At 37.3% G+C, this 17256-nt stretch overlaps 3 protein-coding genes across 6 annotated transcripts; all 3 read left to right on the forward strand.

The window, feature by feature from the left end:
• Positions 1 to 1100: 1100 nt before the first annotated feature.
• Positions 1101 to 7037, forward strand: LOC119982109 (probable complex I intermediate-associated protein 30). The gene is made up of 8 exons (XM_038825315.1): positions 1101 to 1203; positions 1412 to 1484; positions 2756 to 2869; positions 4085 to 4135; positions 4923 to 5014; positions 5204 to 5284; positions 5407 to 5505; positions 6485 to 7037. Exons 2-8 carry the CDS (start codon positions 1433 to 1435, stop codon positions 6671 to 6673), a joined length of 678 nt encoding a protein of 225 aa, XP_038681243.1. The 5' UTR covers positions 1101 to 1203; positions 1412 to 1432; the 3' UTR covers positions 6674 to 7037.
• A 1703-nt stretch (positions 7038 to 8740) lies between these two features.
• On the forward strand, positions 8741 to 11133 carry LOC119982196 (chaperone protein DnaJ-like). Of its 4 annotated transcripts, none has more exons than XM_038825440.1 (6): positions 8741 to 9121; positions 9295 to 9388; positions 9497 to 9564; positions 9669 to 9731; positions 10153 to 10404; positions 10789 to 11120. In XM_038825440.1, exons 1-6 carry the CDS (start codon positions 9011 to 9013, stop codon positions 10918 to 10920), a joined length of 720 nt encoding a protein of 239 aa, XP_038681368.1. In that variant the 5' UTR covers positions 8741 to 9010; the 3' UTR covers positions 10921 to 11120. The 4 variants fall into 4 exon arrangements, with proteins under 4 accessions (XP_038681368.1, XP_038681370.1, XP_038681367.1 ...); XM_038825442.1 differs by lacking the exon at positions 10789 to 11120 and adding an exon at positions 10534 to 10708 and having other exon boundaries at positions 8749 to 9121; XM_038825439.1 differs by having other exon boundaries at positions 8755 to 9121; positions 10780 to 11120.
• Positions 11134 to 11743: 610 nt separating this feature from the next.
• LOC119982932 (trihelix transcription factor ASIL2-like) lies at positions 11744 to 13412 on the forward strand. Its single transcript, XM_038826535.1, has one exon. The coding sequence runs from the start codon at positions 12100 to 12102 to the stop codon at positions 13153 to 13155; it is 1056 nt and encodes a 351-aa protein (XP_038682463.1). The 5' UTR covers positions 11744 to 12099; the 3' UTR covers positions 13156 to 13412.
• Positions 13413 to 17256: the final 3844 nt, after the last annotated feature.

Consider the following 17256-nt stretch of genomic DNA (forward strand, 5'->3'; position numbering starts at 1 on the left):
AAAATCAAGAGAAAGCACCAAAAACAACAAAGAAAACTTAGAGAGAGAAACTAGATCTACACTACTCCTATGGTGGCTTCCTCTTGGAGAAGTCAATGAATAAATGAGGAAGCCAACCAAATCTTAGGGTTTTCTTCTCTTTTTACAATAGAAAATACCTAACTACCCTTATAAAATCGTTTCCCATTGGTTACATACATGATTTACCCCAAATGCCCTTGAAATTTCGGTGCAGAAAATTGCAGATTCGCCGTAGGTGTCCGGACGGGTGTCCGGACGCTTCATGCCTCCAACTTTGTGAGCCTCTGTCTCAATTTGTGAAGAAAGTGTCCGGACGGGTACTGCGGGTGTCCGGACGGTAAGTGTCCGGACACCTTGGGAAGTGTCCCGACACCTCACAGCAAAAAGTGCCCAAAAAGTGCTCCAACTTGCCCGAACAAGGTCTGATTCCTACAAAACCAAGGGGAAACATTTGTAAGTGTAAAATTAAGCTAAAATGCAATCAAATACATTAACTAAGTGCTAGAACATCCTAATTAAAGGACATTAGAACCTCAAAATAGAGGTCCAATCACTTATGAACACAAGATTTTAGTTGTCACAATCAGAATGGACAGATAAGGGTCTGCCAGCTACTGTTATCTTTGGTGAATGACTAAATGTTCATGTCCATCATTGCATTGCTGTGCATATCTTTTATAGGATCCTCTGGTTTTGTCCATTTTCCTACAAAGAACTGAAAGTTCATGATTGGAAATAGAAACCTTCAACAAAGATTATGGGCTTGAAAATATGGGCTACCTACCCCTCGGTAGCTTACGAGGCTACGTCCATCACTGGTCAGGAGTCAGGTAGACAGGTACAGTTTCCTTTCGATTTCTCCCTTGTAGCCGTTACCCGAAAAGTCATGGACTTTTGTAGCTAAAAATGTTGTGGACTTTTTTGAAAATGAAATACGGGCCTAGGAAAAATGTTGGAAAGAACCAAAGTCCAACCAACCTTGGGCTTTTGATGGAGAATAGGCCCATTAACAAAAGGCCCATATTATGAAACGACATCGTCTCCAACGTTTAACGATACAACAATTCAGAAACCCCGACCCGAAACATTTCCTTCATTTCATTGATTTCACACAGGCTAGTCGCTGTGGCGGTGAACGGCGGCCGACGCATTACTGAGAGTGCCGTATCTGCGTACGAACTGGTAACTCTTGTGTACTATGAAGTTATTCGCTTCTACGATTATCTTTTATTTGATGATTAAAATTGTTGAATTTGAATACTTGAATGGTGCGCTCTAATTTTAGTTATATTGTTTTGAAACTTTTTCATTGTTGTTGCCTTCCTATGTCCATTTTCAGGGATTCAGTTCCAATAGGCAGTAATCTAATGCATTTGGTTATCTCATGTAGGAACTTCGTGTTTAGGATTTGATGTCGAGGTTCCGATCACTCTGGCAAGCTTCTCTGAATGTAACAAAGAAAGGTGTGCGATTTAACTTTTTGATACTGACACGAAGTGCACAATCTTTTCATAGTTGATGCTGCTACTTATTTGTAATGATATCTTCTTAATAAATTTTCAAGCTCCGAACTGCTATTTTCTTTTTGAAATTATTAGAATGGTCTGTAATACGTTTATTAGATGGCACTTTGGACAATGGGCTTATGGAATGGCTATCCTGGTGTTATTCAATGGCTATATGACAGAATAAAGGCAAACAATTCTTGCACGCAAGGCTCCTGCGGTAGGCAAAACATAATGTACGCAAACTTTACCTCACATAATATGTGGAGAGATTGTTTCTAGGAATTGAACATGTAACCTCTAAGTTGCACCCCCGCAACTCCGCCACTGGGTTATATGAGAGAAATATCAATTTTATGGTTCTCTTAGGTATGGTGGAAGCATGATAATTGACAAACAATGACATAAAATTTTCTTAACAAAACCTGTATGATTTTGAAGGAGGTAACTGTATCCGTATTTGCTATTACTACTTTGGTAGGTGAAGAAATGACCTTGAAAGCAAAATCTTTGTTTATTGTTAAGGGATTTAAGGATTCTTAGTTTGTGAAAGGAAATGCCGATTTATGCTGTAACCTTAAATGAAATATTAAGTACAAAACTAGTTGGTGATGTTGGAGAATAATGCGGTAACCTGCCACTCAAACTATCTGGACGTACCTTCTATAACTGTTGGCTATTGAGTATGTTTTTGAGCACCTACCATGGAAAAATCCTGAATGTAAGGTCAAAAAAGCTCCTGTAAGTTGAATGAATATGATGACAAATTGATTGTTGGTAGCTGCCATGAATATGATGAAACTATTATCATGGCTTCAATGGATTGAGAGAGGTGCTTTAGGAAGGTTAGAAAGATAGCTTAAATCAATAATATGAAATGCTGGACTCAAAGGAAGCCTCTTAAAAGGTTTAATGAGGACCGAAGCATACTAATCTGCTGGATGAGTCTCCATGTTTCTTATTGTCCTCTATCACTCATAAGTGGAAATAACTCAGAATTTTGCTTCCTACAGTAAATAGCTTAGAAACAATGTTCTTGTCTTTCCTTCTCGATCTTTTTATTGTATATGTCTGACCTCCTATCCTATGTGATTTTTTGTCCTGTTGGGCTAATCGGCTGATGCTTGCCTGTCCTGTTGTTCCTGAAGTTTTTGTGTTTCTGACCAATTGTTGTTTACTGCCATTTGTGATATACTGTTTTTACTTATGGCTTTCAATTTCACTTTCAGCTCTTACATGGAATGTTGAAGACTGGGTACCTCCGGCTGAGAGGTATATTTTCAGTTTCAATTCAAAGGAAGAGCTAAAAAAGTGGCATCTATATTCTGATTCTGAATATGGAGGTATGTAGTGGTCTTTCTTTAGTTCCATTGATGAAGGTGCACATTATCGTGTATTATAAATCTTAAAGAGATAAGGAATCACTGAACTGAAGTTCTTCTTTTTAATCCTGTACTTGTTTGTCATCTTAACTCTCAAAGATACTATTGTGTATATGCAAGACTAACTGCCACAAAAAGGAAAATCATCCCTTCTTGATTTATCAAGCCACAAAGTTGGAGTTACAAAAAATCTGGAATGGTGTATAATCTATATTCAATATTCATTCCTGGAATATATGGCTTACTTGTACGAACCTCTATTTTTACTTGCACAAATATGTTTATTAGTTACTTCCTTCTTAGATGATTTCAGCCAATAATTTTTTAGAGCATTTTTTTTTATAAGTAACATTTGAGAGAACCATATTCTTACTGAAGTGTTCAGCTAGGGGTTAAAATAGGAGGGTTTGGAGAAAAGATTTTCAGTGTAATATTTATTTTGTAGCTGAAGGCGCTTGCTAAAACAACTTTATTCACGTGGGAATCATTGGGGGAAAGAATTTTAATTATTGATGAAATCCTTGTCAAATAGATGCTTCTGCTTCTGAATTAGTTCAGTCTTTAATGTTGTAAATGAGTAATAGAAAAGGCACAAGTGTTAGCATTAGCTTGTTGAATTTTCACGGGTAAAGTTTATTGCGATGCAACCTTTAGGCTGTTGATTATTCCTAGAAACAACCTCTAAGCTATGCGGGTGTTAAGGCTCTGTATATCTTGCTCTTTCCTGAGCTCGCCTCGACTATGGGATTGAGAGCCTTTTGCAGTGGAGTATACCTTTCCTTTAATTTTTATTGTTCTACGAAATGGAGCTACATGCTTGGTATTTCACACATCCCTCCGAAGACTGCAAAAGAATGCTTGCTTTGATTCTTGTAGCCATTTAATGGATAACATGGAGAGAGAAACCAAGGACTCTTTGACCGGGTTGAATCCTTGATGAGGTCTGCTTGACATCAGGGGTTGCGCATCCTTTTTCTTTGGCATGAGTTGCTAAGATGCAAAGTGATGTAAATGAGATTTTTTTTTTTGGATGTAAGGATTTACTTTATTTGTAGATGGTAGTATTGGGATGACACACTTGGTGCCTTTTTTTTTGGGGGGGGGGGGGGATGTAAAAGAGTTCATGAATTAAGTTTCCCACAACAAGTATATTTATCACATTTTAAATATCTTCAGGCTTATCCTCAGCTTCTTTGGAGATAACAGATCCCAGCGATGGACGAAAAGGTACTTGACAGTGCATGACTTCAAATTTCATGATTAGCCCTAAGAATTGGTTTGAATTCATGTCAATGTTGTTTATTAAAAGGCATAAACCACTAAAGGAATGGGGTTTTTTTTTTGTTTCACTCCTCTACGTCAAGAGAGAATGAAATATGATAAAACTATGGCAGGCATCAATCCAAACTCATGCTTCTCTAAAGATCTCTGTGTTTTTTTTGGCAGATTTTTTTCACCAATTTTCGTACTTTATACTTTCTACGAAAATCAACCATGTGAACTTCATTGTGCAAGTAAATCAGGGACACCATGCTTATTTGGCTTATTTCTTTCATTAAGCTATGTTATTCTCATGTATAATGCAGTAAGTGTGGAATTTAATTTTCTCTCGGCAATGACAAGTCTATCAAGCTGTTTGCTTCTGTAGATCATCTCTTGTGGCATTTGCTATATCATTTTATTAAAATGCACCTTCTTTTTCTTACATCTTGTGCTCTTTTATCGTTAAATTTGGAGGGATTATAAGGAGCTCAAAAACTGTACATTGTGTATCTCTGGTGCACGTAATGAAATCTATTGCCATATAGTACGGTATTGTGTATACGTCATAGAGTTTCAATGCTGCTATAAGAAGAGCATGAGCCAATAGTTTTGTTGACCTACAAAGTATTTGTTTGATCTCTATTTCTTTCACGTCAATTTCTGGAGCCTCTTAGAATTCTAAACTCTTCTAATTTCTGAGTTCTTATAAACTTACCATTAAAAATGACATAAAACTCTGATTCTCTTATAGGTGTTTTCTCTGGGAATCTGTCATTAGATGTATCTGAGGACTCAAAATGGAAGATAACTCGGGGTGGCTTCTGTGGAATGCGGTCCAAGAAGGTGGGCAATATTTTCAACATTATTAGAGAGAGCTAACTGCGGAGTCAAAAGCAACTATGGAAGTTGTATTCATAAAACTTGATAGATTTAGACTGGATGCCAAACAAGTCTTTCTGATGTTCTCTTGATTATCTTAGTTTGATAAATTTTCAACAGCAAAATTTTGTAAGCTTTTCATATTTTCTGCAGGTTGATGGCTTCATTGATCTAGAGGCATACGACACAATAGCCATGAAGATCAAAGGTGACGGAAGATGCTACATATCCACTGTGAGTTGTCTTCCACCATTCTTGTAACTGTTGGAGGAACTGAAGTTCTAATGTTTTGGAAAAAATTTCACCCATAATGATGCCGCCAGATTTGTGATAATCTTTATTGTACTACTATACAGATTTATACTGAGAATTGGGTTAACTCACCTGGGCAACAGGAAGATAATTCATGGCAGTCTTTTGTTTTTGCACCTAAAGATGACTGGTGTATTGCAAAGGCAAGTGCTCTTTCCCTATGCTTGTGTTCAGAAGTGTAATGTCAAATAGTGCAATAATTAGATATAAATCCTGCAAGCAACTGTTATCAATTCTCTTCTTTTTTTTTCTGAGGGACAAAAAAATTACTGGAAGGCAATAATGACCTGCTGCTTATGCCAGGCATCGACATAAACTAAATTTTGTTATGATCGTTACTAGATTTAGATTTTCCTGCAACATTCTATGTATAGCTTCATTCTTCAATTGTAGTATCAACTACTCAGTGATGCAGATAGTATTGCATGGGCACCTTCTTCACATATCTGAATCATGTACATCTTTATCAAACTTGAGATGGGAAATAATCCCACTTCATAGAACTACTGTTTCAGAATAAAAATAGAAGTCTGTGTTGATTAGATGATACCATAGTTCAAATCAAATCATTGCTTTCAGGTTTATCATTTTCTTACCGTCATTGTGGTGTACTTGTGCTTTGCTTGCATCAGATATTTTGTGAAAGGTTATTGCCGTCTGATGAATTCGACTTTTTCTTCATGTGGGAGATTTCGGGACTTTTGGTTTATCCATATTTTGATGCATGATATGAAATATCTAAAACTACTTCATTACTTTTTCATGTTACCAAGGAGAAGATGTAACTCGTGGAGATAATGGTTGGCTGATCCCAATTTTAATGTTATAAATTTTTATTCTATTGTTCATCAGATACTTCTTGGTATTATGACTAGTGGATATGAATCAAAAATTATAGGATCCATTTCAGAATAGTATACTGCATATGCTCAGGTTGCCTCTTTGGACATATCCAACACTAGTTCAACACTAGAAATGATGGTGCAATAAATGGATGCTAATTTGCCTAACATATCTTTCATTAAGTTTCCCTATGTCAAAATAATATATATTTTTTTTATCTCCTCTCCATTAAGCAAGTGGAATATTTGGATTGTGCTCAATTTTAATGGATCTTTTCAGATTCCTCTTGCTCGATATTTACCAACATGGAGAGGGAATGTCATAGATGCAAACCTGGAAATGAATCCATCTCGTATTCTTGGTATGTCTCTTTCTGTCAATGCGGGAGGTGGCTTCTCTGGTGCTAGATCTGGACCAGGTGAATTCAGAGTAGAGATTGAATGGATCAAAGCCTTGAGAACTCACTAACTTAGTAAATCATTGTAGAAAATTTTCATGCCTGTTGATTCAGCCCTTCAAGGTATTGCTTTCTTATTTTGTAATAATCAAGTTGTGTTACAAAAGAAAAAAAAATTGCTTCTGGCATTTGGTTAGCACGACCATAAAACTTTTACTGATTTTGCTCTCACGATAAGTTATTATCTTGCACTCAGTCTGTTGATGCATGCCTGGGTTTTTAACAGGATAATAATTTATTTTGCTCTACAGACCGAGAACAAACCCATGCTATAGAAGCAATTTCTGTAATCTTCTTCTATTATCAAATGGATTATTCTACAGGGGAAAATATTATGCCAATAATGTGTAATGCAGTCTAAACTTGTTTGTTATACATTTGCTCATTTCTTTTCAATATGCTTTTACTGTCGACTCTATGCTTGCTCCTCATTACCCAAATCTTAGGGTTGGTTCTTTTGCTGCCATCAATTTACCTTTGTGTTTGTATGTTGCAATCTCTTTCAATATCATCTTTCCGGTGGGAAATTTTTTTGCCAATGGTCCTGCTAAAATTTGATTTTGATGCAATATACATGCCGATAATCAGATCCATGGCCGGCGGAGTTATGGACTATAACTTGCAATGATAGATGGTTTGACTATCTAAAATTTACCCATTTTTTGTTTTGCTATTATGCCAAGTTAATACCTGGGGTTCAACTTCTTAATGTTTGCCAATTCTTTCACAGTAGTGTTTCTTTTCTTTACAGAGAAAATATTGAGTCCATCCTATATAATCAATTTGTATTATCTTCTATTATTGATTTGAGAAAGGAAAACTTCTGCCAAGGCCTCATAGATTCAATTTCATCACATCCACTGAAGATATTCCTGATGATATTTACACCACATTCTGCTATGTGTTTACTCATCTTTTGATCATGACATAATTGAACATTTGAACTGATGATGGATGGTTTGATTATCAAAATTTGTCATTTATCAGTCGATTCCAAGATCTCTATCTAGCTATTCTTATTGTGGGGAGAGTTGGAATTTACAAGTGTTAATATCTGTGATATCATATGTCTGATGATTCATTGAACAATGATCCATAGTTTTCCCTGGCATGGTTGGTGCAAGGTCTAGATAGATGATTTTGACCTTGTATGGAACAAGATATTTTTTTTATCAATCAATATTACAATCGGCAGGGAATTGGAGTACAGAATTGAAGTGGGTTTATTCATCACAGCCACAGCCTGTGAGTAAAGTTATAGACCCACCAAGAGTCGTCATCAACTCTGGGTTGCTTGGTAATGGTGAATTGAAAAGGACCTCCCACATTTGTGTAGTTGAATAGCCATTCATCTTTCAGTGTCCAACTGCCCACTTTTGTCTACAACAAATGTTGATGACTAAACTTTTACGTTATTCCTTTTTCATCTTTCTTCTTGTGTTGCTGAAAGACTTTTCTCTAGTCTCCTCCGTTCAAGTGAGCCATTACTTTTTATCTTGCCTTTTTCGTAGGGTTTGTCCGTTTGGAGGGTTGGGAGGTGTTGAGATTTTTATATATAATCTTATAGAGAGGTTTTATTCCAATAATCCCGAACGTCTGAAATGGTCAAGGATTGAGAGATATCCGAAACGAACACCTTTCAACCCAATACCCTCCAAACGGGTAAACCCTTAATTTCTGACGCTGCGAGATATTGAAGAAATTTCTAAGCAAATTAATATGTCTGAAAGAAAGATACAATGCATTGGCAGCTATGCCTGCCTAGGTGAATATTGTAAACTGGGGCCTACTACTTTCCTATTGTGGACTCCATATACTTTTCATACCATTACATCAGAGTAGGACCCACATAAGTCTTCAATCTATCTACTCTAGTATCTAAGGTAAACATAGAACATTCTGGATCCAACCCAAAAATATCTACCACTCACATTCAATCTCCACCGTCCACCAATAACCAAGACCTGCTCTCACGGCCACAATCCCTCCCATATTGACACATCAAATCAAACATTCATGCCAACACAGAATATTAGTATTATTGTAAAATTGTTTTACTTGGTTTTATCACGTGTAAAACTATATATAAATGGCCGGTTTCTGGAGAGTTCTTGAGGCTTAAGCGTTGAGAGACAGACATCTCTCTCCGCGGTAATCTATGCGTATGGTACACTGGTTTTGTTCAAGAATGTAGTGTATAAGTTTTCTTTTCCATGTAAGTGTTGATTTAATATATCTATATAGGGGACTTTGCATTGTGTATTGAGTTTTTGGGTAGTTGTTAATTTGTCGACGAGATACAGAGTGCTCGGTTTTGGGTTTGTTCAGGGTTTGGGTTTGGTGGAAGGATGGCAAATGGAGAAGAGAAAAGTAGCAGTAATGATTTGTACGCAGTTTTGGAGTTGAATAAGGAATGCACTCCAACAGAGCTCAGGAATGCTTATAAGAAGCTTGCACTGGTTAGAGTTTTTCACAATTTTTTTTCTCTTGAAAGTTTTAATTTTCTGGGTATAATTTTTAGTCAACTGGGTGCCTTTGAAATGCAAAACATTTCTGGGTTTGCACGTCGATCATCGTTTCAATTGGGGGTTTATTATCAATCAAGTCTCTGTTTTTTATTTGATTGGGATAGAGGTGGCACCCAGATCGTTGTTCGGCTTCCGGGAATATGAAGTTCGTCGAAGAAGCCAAAAAGAAGTTCCAGGCTATACAGCAGGCATATTCTGGTAATTCCACCTTTAAATTCTTCATATATTATTTCAGGACAAAATTGCAATTGTATTTTGTTCGTCAGCTCAGCTCAGATGTTTGTTTGTGGGTTTGTGTTGCAAAAGTTCTGTCCGATGCAAATAAGAGGTATATGTACGATGTGGGAGCCTACGACAGTGATGATGATGAAAATGTTCGTTTTCTGTCCACCTTTCTCTGTTCTTTCTTGATTTGATGAACGATGTGGTGGTGTTTAGTGCTATTTAATTGACAATAATTTTAGTTCTTGCTTCGCAGATGCAGGGTATGGGAGACTTTTTGAGTGAAATGGCAGATATGATGAGTCAAACCAAACCTCGTGTATGTTTGTTTGTTGCCCCAATTCCAATACTTGATTTTAAAATAGATCAAAATTTCCTGCACAATTAATTTTTTTTAATATCGTGGGAATCTCTCAAAGACGGTCTTTTGGGGTCCATCGGGAGTTGAGTAGGTTTAGGGCACTTCAGCAGAGGTTTCGAACTTAAGACCCCTAAGTTGACATGAAATGCAATCAACTTGCCAAAACTTTTCATGATTATTTTCTGAATAATGCTCTTGATACTAAGTTGTTGTCAATGTAACTTTTATCAAACTTTCATGACGGATTCACTTAGATGGACGCATGTTGTTGGGAACTAGCGATGATGGTTGTCGTCGATGATTATTATTGTAATTATAATTATCATTATGGTTTGGTGTTGAGATGCTTATGATTGAAGAATGTTCATTAAATTGACAGGGAAATGGGGAGGAGAGTTTTGAGGAACTGCAAGAGCTGTTTGCTGAGATGTTCCAGGGTGACATTGATGCATTTGGTTCTACTTGTCCATCGACGACAGCTTCCTTGTCTTCCTCCGCTTCACATTCTATGTATGTCAGCTATAGTGAAGGTTCTGGCAGCAGCAATAAGCCCAGTTCCTCCGAAATGAATTTCACCATGTCAGCGGGTTCTTCAATTTCTGATTCTCACTACCAGAAATTCTGTATAGGGGTAAGCACACTCTACTTAAATTTTAAATTTCACGCGTAGCAAGTCCCGCTAATAAAAATTAGTCTACGCGAGGGTTGGATTAAGATGGTTTCATCGGTTTCTCTCTGTGTATTGTCTCATATTTAACGGACATTGTAATGGGACTTGAGAGGAGCCAAAACATTGGACTAGTAACAATATGGGATTGGAATATGATAGGGTGAGTATTTGCTTTACTAAAGTGGCCCTCAAGGTACTATTACTCAAGTCGTAGTAGTGTTAAATCGGGAATGAGAATGAGAATGGGGAATGGAAGCTAAATCGTGTACAATTACTTACTTTTGATTTGTAGTTGGCATTGGCGATTTGTTCTTTCCATTGATGCTATATGTGTAGTCAGGTCAGCACCAGCAAGACTTCAAGAAGGGGAAGGGAGTAAGACGAGGAGTTCAGGGCGGAGCTGGCAATAGACAAAGGTCCAGCGGCCGCGGAACCAATGTTTTCCTCTCCAAAGAGGATGGCGTTTCGGCTGCATGATGCGTAATTTTACAACATTTTGATGCTTCATTTTTGCCATATCTGAACTGCAAGGCCATATCATGTGGTATGTAGTGCATAGGATGTAGTTCCAGTGTAATTGTATTATTACTGTGATTTGTTGGATCTACTTCAATTTTATGTATTAAGTAAAACATCAATTTGGAATTCAGGAGTAATATTCTTGTGGTCACGCGTTGGATTTTGGGTTAATTTATCTTGACGATTTTCATGGGTGCAAGTCTGACGCCCCGATTTAGGCCCATATCGTTTTCAATTATTAAAAGAAAAAAAAAACAGCAATAGCAATAGTAGTAAACGAGATCTTGGGCCCTTGTTTTCTTGGCCTGTCTTCCTCATATTTTGTCATATGGAAAATGCTTGAGATTCTAAAAGGTGATCTCAATTAATGTGGAGTGTTATAGGTTAAAAGTGGGTTTTAAACATTTATTTTTAACTATTATTTGAATGTCATATTAATGAAATGAGGTAAGCCCTTAAGCTAATTTCAAGATATTTGTAAGTGCGGCTGACCAGACTGACTTGGGCTTATATATTAGGCATGTGAGTTGGGCTTAAGTCTGAAAGATCAAGCAGAACTAAGCCCGGCCCATTTAGTTAAAGTCTAGTTTTACTAAATTGTTCTCTCTGTTATGCAATTTTTACTTTTAAAATAAAGCATATTAGGAGAATAACAATTTTCGTTCGGGGGCATAACTGTATATTCCCCTGAAAAAGAAGATTTCAAAAGAACAGACGTAAAAAGGACTGAAGGAGACTTAAAAGGTTAATTCAGCCAAATATCATGGAGTTTTCCGTCAATTCCTACAACCAGATAAAATCAGTATTCGGCACGGTTCACCTACGGAGCCGGCAGAGATGCACCTTAACGCCGGTGACGGAATTTTCCACAATCAACCAATACCTTTCCTCCACCTCACCCCACTCTCCCCTACAATGCCCTTCCACGTGTCCTCTCTCCGTACCCGTCCACTTCTCAGTTCTCACCCCGTCAATCCCAATATTTCTCCGTCAACCGATAAAATAATACCGTCTACCAATACCATGAACTTTCCGGTCAACCAAAACAAACCCTAATTCGCTCTCCCTGTTTTCGGTCTCCGACTCTCGAAGATAAGCTTTCCTACCAGATCCGGGAAAGTTCGTGGTGATAATTCAATGGAAGATGAAGAGGAGATCCAATCGCACGATTCGGGCGCCTCCGGATCTCCGTCACCGTCTCCACCTAACGGGAGGATAACGGTGACGGTGGCAGCCGCGCCGCCTCTGGCTGTGCCGCAATCGTCAGCGCACAACGCGCTGACTCTGGCTCTCCCTTTTCAGACTTCTAACAAGAATAACGGTGGTGGAGGAGGAGGACGGGAGGATTGCTGGAGCGAGGGAGCGACGGCGGTGCTGATTGAGGCGTGGGGGGAGAGGTTTTTGGAGCTGAGTAGAGGAAATCTGAAGCAGAAGCACTGGAAAGAAGTGGCGGATATTGTGAGCGGCAGAGAAGACTACAATAAGACGCCCAAAACAGATGTCCAGTGCAAGAACCGTATTGATACGGTCAAGAAGAAGTACAAATCGGAGAAAGCAAAGATTGCAGCCGGTGCCGGCCCGAGCAAGTGGCAGTTCTATGAGAGATTAGACAATTTGATTGGTCCAACAGCAAAAATTCCTGCTGGTCCTAGCTCAATTTCAATGTCTACCAAAGTACCAGTCGCAATTCCGGTTGGTGCTCGCGGTGGTGGAAATCAGTTTCACATTCAAAAACACCAGCCACAAAGGAGCAAATCGTCGAAAAATCAGAAGTTACAGTTTCGCAGGCGGGGTCAGATGGACTCGGAAGAGGAGGAGTCCGAGGAGGAAGATGTGTCGCCGGATTCAGACGATTCTTTTCCGCCGGAGAAGAAGCCGAGGGTTATGAGAAGAGATGTTGGTGAGTCAAAGGAGAAGAAAGGAGGGTGGGGGAATTCGCTGAGGCTTTTGACGCAAGCGATTCTCAAGTTTGGGGAGACATACGAGTCTGCGGAGAGTGCAAAGCTGCAGCAAGTGGTGGAAATGGAGAAACAGAGAATGAAGTTTGCGAAGGACATGGAGTTGCAGAGAATGCAGTTCTTCATGAAGACCCAGTTGGAGATTTCACAGATGAAGCATGGAAGGAGAGGTGTCAATTCCAGTAATCACCATTGCAACAACAACAACAACAATAACGAAAGTGACAGTAACTAAGGTTTGATTTAGTCTTTAGATTTTAGGATAATCTATGTATATGGGTGAAGAAGAAGACCCATTGTTGATTGCAGTTTGTATTTGCTGATTGTTGGTCTTTAGTGCATCTGTTTCTTGTAAACTCAATGCCCATAAAAGTATCAGGAAATGATCAAATACTTGATTGTTGAAGGTCTGTGTGATTTGCTTGAAGAAGCTTTTAGGAATCCATGACCTGTTTATGAAATTGTGAAAACTGAAATGCCTCTGGTTATTTACTTGGGTTGGGACTCTGTTAGGTATTTTTATTCTAAAGTTTGTGAATTGAGTAGATGCATAGTTTATTCGGAATAACACATCATACTTGCATGTTAATCAAGGAGCAGGGCAAGGTAACAAGGTCCTTGTACTTGTTGGTGAGACTGGTGGCGGCAAGACAACGCAGGTCTGCTTCTTTTTTTTTGGTTTTTTCTGTTGATGGTTAGTGGAAAAGAAAGGAAGACTGCGTTTGTTAGGATCTAGTTGTGAAACTTCTGGATTTTCTGATAACCCTCCAAACCTTTAGCCTCAACTAAGATTTTAGACTTCTGGGATTTTCTGATAATCATGATTAAAGTTATTGCTTTATTATTGTAACTCCATCTAACCTCTTTTGCTATTCTTTTTTTGCATTCTTATTGTTAGTTTCTTTTTATTGAACTGGTATTGTGGTCAATGCATTACATCCTGCAACTTAAAACTTCTACGGGATGTTTAGTTAAAGCAGCTAAGTTGTTCAGGTATGTGTTTTATTTACTCTTATAGTCTTATCTCATCTTTTTCACGTACTTGTGGACTATCCTGCTGGTATAAATTAAGTCTTTTGATGTTGATTTTGATAATTGTATAGAGAAATCATGCCGACATTGGAGTGAAGAGTTTTTTCAATGGCAAGGCAATTGACTTGTCCCGTTGTTGTAATTTTATGCAGTTAGAAAAATGTCTCTGGAGTTCTGTTATTTTCTTTGGAAATATGTCTTTATAGTCTTGTGCATTAAGGCATCAATCACATAACTAATTGTATTAGCAAGAACCATTATTTTTGTTATACTTATTAGTTTACTTATGTGTGGAATGCAATGGTTTGGAATGCCCATTGGTTACATATATTTAAGATCTCCATTTGTAGTTGTCTGATGTGTTGCCGCTCGAGCTTTTCAACATTCATGAGCCTCTGAGAATTCTTACTGATGGTATGCTTCTTACTTCTTAGGGAGGAAATGAAAATCCGCTGTTAGTATGTTATAGGGTTTAGGGTTTAGGCAACTGTGTTCTGTTAGTGTTTGGCTTGCTGAAGGATAGACCTGGCCTGAAGCTATTCTTGTTTTTCATGTATTTTTGGCTCTAATGGTCTTTGGCTGATTTCTTGTTTTTCATGCGTTTTCTGTTTTTATGCTACGGCAAACATAAATTATTCCAAAAAAATATGTTTGGTTTTCATTTTGGAAAGCAGGAAAATTGATAATCATTTGAAATTAAAAAAATATTTTTTTTTGAAAATAAAAAACAGAAAATGAGAACACACAAAATAAATTTAAAAGAAAAACCAAGAAATCGTAATTAATTTGGCAATTTCCCAGGGAAGGTGCAGAAATTTGGGGTATGAAAACTGCCAATGGGCTCGCCCATGAATTAGCTTAATGGGCTGATGACTTGCCGAACTTACGTTGGTACTTTAATGGGGCCCACCCCGTGCTGCAAGCCTGCAATTTAGACCGTTGGATCTAAACGATTGGAAACAGTCTAGCCATTACGTACGATTGATGGATTTGTGGGCCCACACAGCATGAAATCTCAGCGGTAGCTATTGCCAGGGTCCCACAAAACAAGTGTATAAGAGCATGTCCAACGCATAACCAAAAATAGGCAAAAGTGTATTTTAGGTTATGCTTTTTCATGATGAAGCCTTCCAACGGGTTACTTGTAAGCTTACCTATTTCTAGTTTTTCAGTTTTGCTACCTCAAATGTGAGGTACCAAAAAGCGTTACTTAAAAGTCAAAAATTATTTTTTTATTGCTGTTCTGGTTCTCCACCAGAACTTCCCGCGACATCATGTGCAGCACAAAGTGCAGGAACGTCGGCACACCATATCATAACCCACCAAAACCTTTAGATTCCCACTAATATCTGAGGTGTTAATTGCAAATTGCAAATTGCAAATTGTGGCCTAATTTCGTCCTACTTTATGAAATAATTATATTTTTAAAATAGATAATGGAATTATTACTATTTTTAAAAAATTAAATATATTTATGATAATAATTAAAGTTGAAGGTAGTTATGTTGGAAAATATTAAAATATTTGATGTTATGTTAAAATAAAGTATGTGGTTGGAAGGGTGTTAGAAAATTGGTAACTTAAAACTGCATTTTACTTAAAATAGGGGAAACTGTGTTACTCAAAATGAGTAATGGGTTGGACTTGCTCTAACACCGTCCATAATTTATTTTTATTTTTTTCACTAATCGATTACTATATTCTCTCTCATATTTGCATGGCTGGTGGCTCGAGTGGTTGAGCAATGCATGGAGTCGCAGGGGAAAAAATCGGTCCAGGTGGTCCAATCTTCTATGTTGGCTGTATATATAGATATTGTCTTCTTTTGTCAACAAAACCACCATGTGATAAGATGAATTTCTGACCAATTTCATCAAGAGCCCAACCAATTGAGTGCTTGAAACTTTTGTGTTATTGATTTTGCACATGGTGTATCTGGTTAGGGCTGTTAAAAATTATTGATATAACTGAACCGACCAATAATCAAAATAATTGACAATAATTGATCAATCGATTGATTAAATTCATGTTAGAAAAAATGGAAAAAAAAACCAACGTTTATACCCCTAATATTGGGTATGCCAACTACTTAGCAGAGGTGGTTAGAGCGTATATTCAATTTGGTAATACCTAAAGTTCGATTCCCTTTTCCCACTTACTTTGAAAAAAAGAAGTTGATCTTGGGTGTGTACAGGGCAACATTTGATGACCCATGAATGCTAAATTTTCTAAATTTGCTAGGCCATGAAAAATATGTTGGGCACAACAATACAATTTTATTGTCCAATTTCTGATGGGCCAATCAGCATGACATGGAGATGCTTGCTCACATATTTGGCTTCATTTAGGGTCCACCTCAACTATCACACTCATAACTACATCAAAAATCGAGTCAAAAAATTTACACCATTATATTAATACATTTTATTGTCTCAACCATATCATCAGAATATTCAATTACATCAACAAAATACATTACCCAATACATTTTATTGACCCCAACAAAACCACACTATTGGGGTTGCTCGGGTAATAATTAACGGACTTTGTAGGAGGGAGAGGACGGTTTGGTAAATTGGTATGAACATTGGGGTGCATAATAATAATTTATAGTTGGGCGAGAAACCAGGGTCAGTGCTTTTAGCTTAAACCGCACGACATGCTGTCACCTTTCACTCTGCTTTCCAATTTCAAGCTTTGCTTATAAAGAACCGTTAAATTTCAAAGCTTTCAAACTACCAAAATGCCCTCCAAGAACCTGATTATTTTTTTTTAAAAAAATAATGGTAGGTGGGATTCATGTTTGGAAATATAATCATATATTTAAATAACCAAATTAAACACCCGAGCCATTAATTTGAGTGGTAAGAATATTATGTATCATTCTGTTGATCAGGTTTTCGAATCCCTCATCTCTCGTTTTAAAAAATATATATTGATAAAAAATACGATTATAGAATAACAAATATTTTGTTTTTTTTATAACTATCTAATTGGTGTTTTAATAAATCACTTGGGTGATAATTTAATAGTGAATCTCTATGGAGCTGAAACATATGGACTTGAAAGATACTGAGTTTGATTCTCATTAGGAACAATCCCCTTTGTGGGCACTTGTTAAACTTTGACTCAACTTATCATGTCATCATGTGAGAAACTTTTGTGCACACGGACTTGATGGTTCGATTTTAGACCCATATCAAATGTCCAAATGATAAATTTGTATAGAGTCGTTATCGGTTATCAAAAAAAATGTTATAATAATAAAAACCTTCCAATAAATAATTGTTTCAAAATTTGCTCA

Source organism: Tripterygium wilfordii, chromosome 17 (genome assembly GCF_013401445.1).
Source record: "Tripterygium wilfordii isolate XIE 37 chromosome 17, ASM1340144v1, whole genome shotgun sequence".
Taxonomy (NCBI): domain Eukaryota; kingdom Viridiplantae; phylum Streptophyta; class Magnoliopsida; order Celastrales; family Celastraceae; genus Tripterygium; species Tripterygium wilfordii.

What these genes read in the sequence shown, in the direction of transcription:
- LOC119982109 (XM_038825315.1), top strand. Translation starts at nt 1,433, where the DNA reads ATGTCGAGGTTCCGATCACTCTGGCAAGCTTCTCTGAATGTAACAAAG. An exon ending in TCTGAATGTAACAAAGAAAG is followed by an intron (nt 1,485 to 2,755) that starts GTGTGCGATTTA and finishes TTTCACTTTCAG; the next exon opens with CTCTTACATGGAATGTTGAA. An exon ending in TTCTGATTCTGAATATGGAG is followed by an intron (nt 2,870 to 4,084) that starts GTATGTAGTGGT and finishes AAATATCTTCAG; the next exon opens with GCTTATCCTCAGCTTCTTTG.
- LOC119982196 (XM_038825439.1), top strand. Translation starts at nt 9,011, where the DNA reads ATGGCAAATGGAGAAGAGAAAAGTAGCAGTAATGATTTGTACGCAGTT. An exon ending in CTTATAAGAAGCTTGCACTG is followed by an intron (nt 9,122 to 9,294) that starts GTTAGAGTTTTT and finishes TGATTGGGATAG; the next exon opens with AGGTGGCACCCAGATCGTTG. An exon ending in TATACAGCAGGCATATTCTG is followed by an intron (nt 9,389 to 9,496) that starts GTAATTCCACCT and finishes GTGTTGCAAAAG; the next exon opens with TTCTGTCCGATGCAAATAAG.
- LOC119982932 (XM_038826535.1), top strand. Translation starts at nt 12,100, where the DNA reads ATGGAAGATGAAGAGGAGATCCAATCGCACGATTCGGGCGCCTCCGGA.